Source organism: Octodon degus, unplaced genomic scaffold (genome assembly GCF_000260255.1).
Source record: "Octodon degus isolate 3935 unplaced genomic scaffold, OctDeg1.0 scaffold00021, whole genome shotgun sequence".
Taxonomy (NCBI): Eukaryota; Metazoa; Chordata; class Mammalia; order Rodentia; family Octodontidae; genus Octodon; species Octodon degus.
In genome coordinates, this window is record NW_004524597.1 from 15,312,534 (window position 1) to 15,320,388 (window position 7,855).

Genomic DNA, 7,855 nt, shown 5'->3' on the forward strand with positions numbered 1-7,855 from the left:
TACACCATTCATCTGTATGTCCCCTCATTAGACTGAGCACTCAATGAGATCACATAATGAGTCTCCTTATCTCAATTCTTAACCTGCGCCTTCCAGAACAGGGCCCAAGACAGAGTGGATCCTTGGTAATATTTGTAGAAGAATGAATGAAAGGGAGGAAGGAGAAAGAGGAAAGAAGAAAGTTTTCTTTTAATTAGAACTGGCAGAAAATGTCCATCCTGCTCAATGCTATCAGAGGACACTTTCTCACATACAACTCAAGGCAAACCCTCCCTTGCTCACACGTCTTCTATAGCACCTCCTATAGCTATCTGTTAGGGCAAATCCAAGTGCCGTGGCCTGGCAGTCACAACCCTGCACCAGCTGGGGTAAGTGGGCTTTCCTGCCTCATCTGCTTCCCCTACGTATGTGAAATCCTGAGCTGTGTTTCCAGGTCTCGTCTGAAGTTCACAGCTCCCAGTCACTGTCCTCTGTCACAAGATCCTGTCCCAGAAGAATCTTGGCTATTCCATGGATTGGCCAAGTGACTCTGGAGCTGACTGCTCACACATCTGTGCCTTAAGAACTTCACAATCAAGGCAAGGAGATAATGATGTTCCCTCTTGGAACTTTATCAGCAGGGATGGAGACAATACTTGGGCAGCCCCAGGCACAGCACCTGGGACCCAACAACAATCCAACGAAGGCAGCCACTGGGCATCACAGAGTTCAATCTCTCTCCCACAGCCTATGCTCACTGCACAGGAATGAAGCTGAGACACACTGAAGTCTGTCCTGGATGACAGATGAAGAGCCAGGACCCTTTTTCACTGCCCCTGCTGTCCCTCTAGACCCCAAATAAGCATACAAAACAATTTAAAAGCAGGGAGAAGCATTCAAAAGGAAGACCCCTGCATCAGACCTACTGGAGAAGCAAAGGGTCATGGTGGGTACTGGGTCCATCAGCTGTCAGTTGGTAGGTTTGTACCTTTCCCAGGACTAGTTGAACACTCCTAATCCAAAAATCTAAAAACTGAAAAACATTTTGACTGTGACATGGGATGATGGCACAAGTGGAAAATTCCACATGTGACCCTATGCAAAGGATCACATTCAAAATGCTGGCAGCACTACACAGAATTAGCTCCAGGCTAGAGAAACAAGGTGTGTAGGAGGTACCAATGCAACACTGCTAGACCTGGGTCTCATCCCCATGAGCATGCACACACAAACACGTCAAAATCTGGGGACAGCCACAGCTTTCTGATCCCAAGTATTTCAGATAAGGGATGGTACTGTCACATTGGCCAGATAATTCCTAGTGATGAGGGTGAAGGTGGTGGCAGAGCAGGGGTCCTGTCATCATAGAATATTGAGCTATTCCATGGATTAGCTATTCCAAACCATACAATTCAGCAAACCTGGCTTAGTCCCATAACCAAAATGTTTCCAGACACTGCTAAATGTGCTTTGGGGTAAGGTAGCCAGGTTTAGTAATGCATATTCATTCTGAAAACTTATTTGTTGCTCATCTGAAATTTTTTTTTTCTTTTGGTGGGTCTCCCCAATGCTAGGTAAGTGCTCTATCTATAGCCCCAACCCTCTTCCTTTAGCTTTTTATTTTGAGGCAAGGTCTCACTAATCTGCTTAGACTGGCCTCAAACTTGTGGTCGCCCTGCCTTAGCCTCCTAAGTAGTGAGACTACGGATATGCACCACTACACTCTACCTAAAGTGTAAAATTAAGTGTGGGCAAACTGTATATTATGTGGCAAACCAATTTGGAAGTGGGGTTGGTAAAGCTGTACCTTCTTTAAGACCACTGAGTTACAGCACCATCAGTGCCTCCTTCCTTTCCCTCCAGCCTTAGCTCCCTCCACTTCCTCTCCCATCCCCTAACCCCCTACTGAGGCAGGAGGCACACTTCCCCAGAGGCTCTCCATGTTCTCTGCTCTGAAGCTGTGATGGCTCCACAGTCAAGGCCGTTTCAGCTCAGTTCACAGCGCTAAATGTGGCTTCCCCTGCAGGACTTGCTGCCTCTCCCTGCCCCCTTCCCGGGGTCTGAACTGCTGCCCACAAACACTCGCCTTCCCCCCCTCCAGGCCCAGTCTGCAGCAGGAAAACAAGGCAGTTAGTCACTTTGCTTCCTTTATCAACCTGTATCATGTGGCTGGCTCTTTTAATGGCTGTTGTCATGACAACAGGAAGCCAGTCCGCTAGCTCTGGGAGCCAAAACAAAATTAAAAGATGGCAGGGAGGGCAACAAGAGCAAGCAAGGAGCCAGGGTGCAGCTGGCTGGAGCTACCTGGAGGAAATCATCTGGAGGCCACACTGCCTCCAGCTCTCCCTCGGTGGTAGAAACACACACACACACACACACACACACACTCTTCTCTGGAAAAGCTTAGGCAAACATGGTGGGTGTTTTCATAGAGGTTACCCTGCCAGGTGAGTAATCTTCATTCACATAATGAATAAACCTAAAGTCAGGCTCTTGTGAAGATAAAGATAGTCACTCATCCCATCCAGGGCATGCAAATCATAAGCATTGGATTTCAGGTCTACTCTCTTCTTTCCGGACTGCCAGTTTTGTTCATCCCCACTCTCTTCTCTTGCTTGGTGAGACTGAGCACCATCCAGAACAATTATTCTTTCTCTCTGCTCCAACTACTTGGGTTCCTCCAAATCCACCTTGTTCTCTACAGCCATAGTCTTCTGTACAAACAGTTCCTATAGTCCAGAATGGTTTTTCTTTCTCTCCCTCTATCTCACACAACTACCTACACAGCCTAAGTCATATTTTATATGTTATTTAACATCACACATCCTTGGGGAGCTGAGGATATAGCTCAGTAGAACAGTGCCTGTCCGGTAAGTGCAAGGAGTTCAATTCCTAGTACCCAAACAAAACAAGACAAAACAAGACAAAAAAAGAAAAGAAAAAAAAAGAAAAAATCATATCCTTGCAAAAGAACTTCCTTTGCTCCATGCATCTCTTTTGTGTGTGTGTGTGTGTGTGTGTGTGTGTGTGTGCGCGCGCACGTGTGCACGTGCAGGGTCTCACTCCACAGCTCAGACGTGTAGTGATCCTATTTTTAGCCTCCCTAGTGCTGGGATTACAGGTGTGCGCCACCACGCCTGGACTCCATTGCTGGCACAGCATGCAGTGCCGAGGATTGAACTCTGGCCCCTGCGCTTACCTAAGCAAGTGCTTAGTCCGCTGAGCTATCTCGCCGGCCCTCCCATGCATCTTTTTATTTCTTCCGTGCTCTGTAATCCTTTTTTTTTCCTTGATAGTGGGGATGCAACCCAGGTCTCACATGTGCTCTACTACTAAGCTGCACCACAGATCATTTTGTATTCTTGCGGTGCCAAGTGCCTCATCTCTAGACCCTCTGTATCTTTTCTCTTAATCCCACTCAAGGTTCTGCCAGAGTCTGTCTCCTGCAGCCAGATGTCAGTGCCAGGACAGAAGCCATGCCTGTTTTGTTTATCACTGTGCCTAGGAGCTGGCTCAGCACTAGACGCACACATCATTGGAACTGCATTCAGGATTTGGACCCTGCTCTGGCTGAGTCAAAGTGCTTGTGTGTGGGGGTGGTGCTGGGGTTCAAACCCAGGGCCTTGTGCAGGCTAGGAAGTGCTGAGGCAAGCGCCCTATCACTCGGTCACATCTCCAACCTCAACCAGGCACCTTCTTGCCCTGCCGCCTGGGCACTAGGTCCTGATGGCTTCCTACATCAGCATGGAACAAAGCTTACAGCCCATGACCTCTCCCCTTCTCCTGGTGGCTGCAGTGGCTCAGACCAAGCTTACACACATGCCTGGCTTATCTTAAGACAGAGGCTGATCCCTACAGTACTCCTTTCATAAAGGAGGATGAGGCTATGAGAGGGGAATCCCATCCCTCAAATCCTGCTGTCCCCAGAGGTAAGCAAAGGAAGGAATGGAGAGGAGATGGCTGCTTTGGAGGGCACAGATGTAAGCTCTCAGGGGCACCCAGTGCTCATCAGACAGATAAAAAATGCCAGACTTGAACCTGTCCCCTGCACCTATTCTCTGTCCTAGAAACAAGCCCTACTCTCTGCTCCAGGATATTTTCATTTGTACAGTGAAGATTACGTCACCAACACATCCCAAGACTGTGGCATCTTATAGGCATGGATGGGCATATTTTGTAGCTAAGCTTGGCTCTGAAGTCAGATCGAGCGGGGAGGTAACTCCTGACTTTGCCCCTTCTTGGTTTAGTGGTCCTCCCCAGGGACCACGAGCCTCAGTTTCCTTGTCTATAAAATGGAGACAACTCCACTCACTTTATAAGGTTAATGTTTACTCAAGGCAAGGCATATAGCTTCCCCCTGTAAACAGAAGCTATCATTAATGAAACAATTGGCCTCAATAAATTCAGAATTTAGAAACAGCTAAGAATTTGCAACCAAGAAACTTACCTTTGGATTCTATATCGGCAGTTTAATGTATCTGCCTCTAGCAAGGTTCTGCATCTACCCATCTCAGGCAACACATATGGTAATCAGAGGTCTAGCTGATTAGAAGCTGGCTTCAGCCCTCAAGCCAGGAGACAGCTCCTTCCAAGCCCTAACGGCTGTTCCTAGGAGACTGGCCCAGCCCTCTGGGTACCAGGAGCAATGCCTGCTCAGCAGCCCATCCTAGCCTGACATGTACCAGATCTGGGAAACCAGGACTACTGCTTTCTTTTATAGATGGGGAAACTGAGTCCTGGACTTGTGCAGGGTTCTAAGGGGCCCAGGAACTCAGTCAGAACCTTCCCGAGATGACTTGCTGATACTCTTTTCTGTCTACAGCTGCCTCCTCCACTGAACAACCATTTCATTAAAAAGAAAGGTTGAGATGAAAACTTCCTGGCTTTCTGAGGAATACATATATCTTGCATGTCTCTTTATTAAAACATGCCAGAAAGTACAGTTAGCTCTAGAGCTGTTTCTTTAAACACAAAGGGACATGACACACACAGAAACATATGAACACCAACACTGTACGTGCTTCCTGTGGAGGGTGGGGCAGCAACAGGTCCCAGCCTAGAGGCTGCCTTTTCTGGCTGGCTGCCTGCCGCATAAAAGGCTTCTCTGTATTTCAGAGGTGCCAACTATAACACACGTTAACAAATGGCCAGGAAACCAAGCACTGGGAGCAGGATTGGGTACAAGGTCTACAGCCAAGCAGGGTTCCTGGACAGAGGACTCAAAAGATGCAGGCGACAGCAATGGTGTCTCAGGCTGAAGGATGCGAACAGACAACATAAACACACACATGATCACTGCCTTAGCCTTATATGTTCATGCACACATGTGTCACGTAAGTATACATAGGTTCACGTTCAAAAAATTATACACACATACAGATCACATGACAGAGATCAACTTGGGTACCTCCACAGAGACACACATACATACATCACATCTCCATCCACAGGTGTGTGCGTAAACACATTCTCACGCAGTACAGGCACCTAAATGCTATTCCTGCCCCAGTCACTATAAACTCTCCCCTCCTCTACAACAACCTCGGTGGGCGACGGCTGTAAACACTAAAGGAAGACCTCTCACTGAGTTCCACCTACAAGCCGCCCGCTGTACCACACCTACGGGAGGACCCCTCCAGCTGTCTCCCCCTCTGCACAACGTTTAAAAACACCGAGGTTCCCCCTCCCCCACCCAAGCTCCTGGACACCCCCTAGCCCCCCAAACTCCACTTGCCCTCAGGCCTGCAGGAAGCAACGCCCACCGGGGGAGCTCGCCTCTGAGGTGGCTGCCTCTCCGTGGAGCCTCGTTCTCCAGTGGCGGGGTCGCCCCAGTCCCGGGGTCACCTGCACCTACCTCCTTCTTCACGGTGCGCAGCAGCTTCTGCCGGGTCTCCGCCTCTGGGGACAAGCACGAAAGCCAGTCAGCCGCGCGGTGGGAGCGTTCCCGGCTGCCCTCCCGCCGTCCCGCGCGCGTCCTTACCCGCAGGGGCCGAAGTCATGGCTGGCAAGGTCCGGTGTTGTCCGCGGCGGTAGCTGAACCAACACCTGCCTCTCCACTCAAACTACCGCAGCCGCTTGGGGCGGGGCCGAGCGTGAGGGACAGCGCCGGGCGTGACGTCAGGGGCGGGGTCGGCATCGGCTCCTCCTCCTCCACGCCTGGAACTACAGCAGCCGCGCGGGGCGGGGCAAAGGGTGAGGGCGGAGCAGGGTGCCGACGTCAGGGGCGGGCGGGATCCGCTGTGGCACCTCCTCTCCGCGAATTGAGGCAGCCGCTTGGGGCGGGGCCGAGAGTGATTGACGGCAGATTCGTGACGTCAGAGGAGGCGGGGCGGAAAGCCCTTGCTCAAAGGCCAACTCTTGAAGCCGCGCGGGGAGGTATTAAGCTTACGGAATGGCTGAGCGTGCGATGTCGGGGGCGGGGTGAGCGGTGGCCCCTCCTCAGCTCAGGCAACCCTCAAATCCTGTGGAGCAGCTCAAGCATGATGGACAATGGAGGGGGAGGACGCCAGGGGGCGGACTGGTGGGATGGGGCGGCACCTCCGCCTCCAGAGCAAGTATCGGTGCTCGGCATCCGTGTGCAGAGGGTCTGTCCTGTGAGACGAGATTGAATGCATGTGTCAGGACCCGCGTGGCCGCCTCACTCTGCACGCACTGCACCGCCTACCGGCTGAGTTCAACCCTGCCTACTTCCCGCGTGCCCCGCGCCCTCTGTCCTACACCCTGCCTGGAGCTGGGAAAGAACCCCTTGGGCTTCTGAAGGTGCCAGACTTACAGAAATAAAGTAATGTAAGATGGTGGAGGTACTGTTAACACCAGGGCCTCAGTTTTGGCATCTTTAAAGTACACGTAGACACCTGAAATCCCAGCACTGGGGAGTCTGAAAACAGGAGGATCACTATGAGTCCGAGCTGCGTAGTGAGACCCTGTACCAAATACATAAAAATAAATAAATATAAAAAATAAAGTGGACGTAGAAGGGCTCAGAATGACTTGATTCTTAGGTGTGATATTGTCTGTACAGGCCCAGAGGAGAAAGGCCAGCAACAATAAAAGTTAACTGCGGCTCTACTTTTATTAGCATTTTTATCTAGAGCCTTCCAAGATCTATGGTATCATTCATCAAAGGCCAGAACAGAAGTGCCTCCCTTCCCTATGTGCAGATCATAGGAGAGTATAGTTCTCCCGGAAGTTTGCCCTCAGTAGGAAGCCCCTGTCAGCCAGGAGTTGAAGCTCACCACTAGCACACCATCACTTAAGATCGGCTTACTTGGAGCCCAAAGAATTCCCCAGGATCTGAGAATCCCGCCGTTGACCCCAGCCCTTTGGGCCAGGACTCACAAGGAGACCACTGGCCAATGATGCAGCAGCTGCGACCAGTAAGTGGCTGCTTCCTCCTATACTATCCACCCAGCATCTTTTATCCAGGAAGCTCAGCACAGCTCAACTGAAGTGAGAAATGCGTCTGAAGCCTTCTATTTCAGAGGAGCAAAGACTGAAGAATTAGCAATGTATGTATAACTGGCACCATGAATGACCTCACAACCTGGCGGTTACTCTTTTCTCATCGCTGGGCCAAATACCTGACACCCAAAATAAAGGAGGGAAAGGTGTATTTAGCTCACAGTTAATGGAGGTTTATGTCCATACTCTGCTAGCTCCAAGGCTGAGTGGCACATGACAGAGGACAGCAGTTCATGGTGGTGGCAAAGAGCAAGAGTAAAGGAGGAGTAGCAGCAGCAATGGTTACAGAGAGCAAGTCTGTCTCCCTTAAGGTAGCATTCAGGCTACCTGCCCCAGGCTGGGTGTAGTACTCATACCCATAATCCCAGTGCATCATGATTTAATCATAAACTCTAGCAGTCTGCCCTATGACTGT

General features: G+C 50.5%; 1 protein-coding gene across 1 annotated transcript in view; it reads right to left on the bottom strand.

Annotated features, from left to right (window-relative positions):
- Sgsm1 (small G protein signaling modulator 1) overlaps window positions 1-6,048 on the bottom strand; it is an 82,725-nt gene extending 76,677 nt beyond the window's left edge. The window contains exons 1-2 of the mRNA XM_004628019.2: window positions 5,960-6,048; window positions 5,834-5,877 (exon numbers count right to left, since the gene is read on the bottom strand). Of these exons, the coding sequence (XP_004628076.1) occupies window positions 5,834-5,877; window positions 5,960-5,978 (63 nt within the window). The 5' untranslated portion in view covers window positions 5,979-6,048. The remainder of the gene's footprint in view (window positions 1-5,833; window positions 5,878-5,959) is intronic.
- Window positions 6,049-7,855: the final 1,807 nt, after the last annotated feature.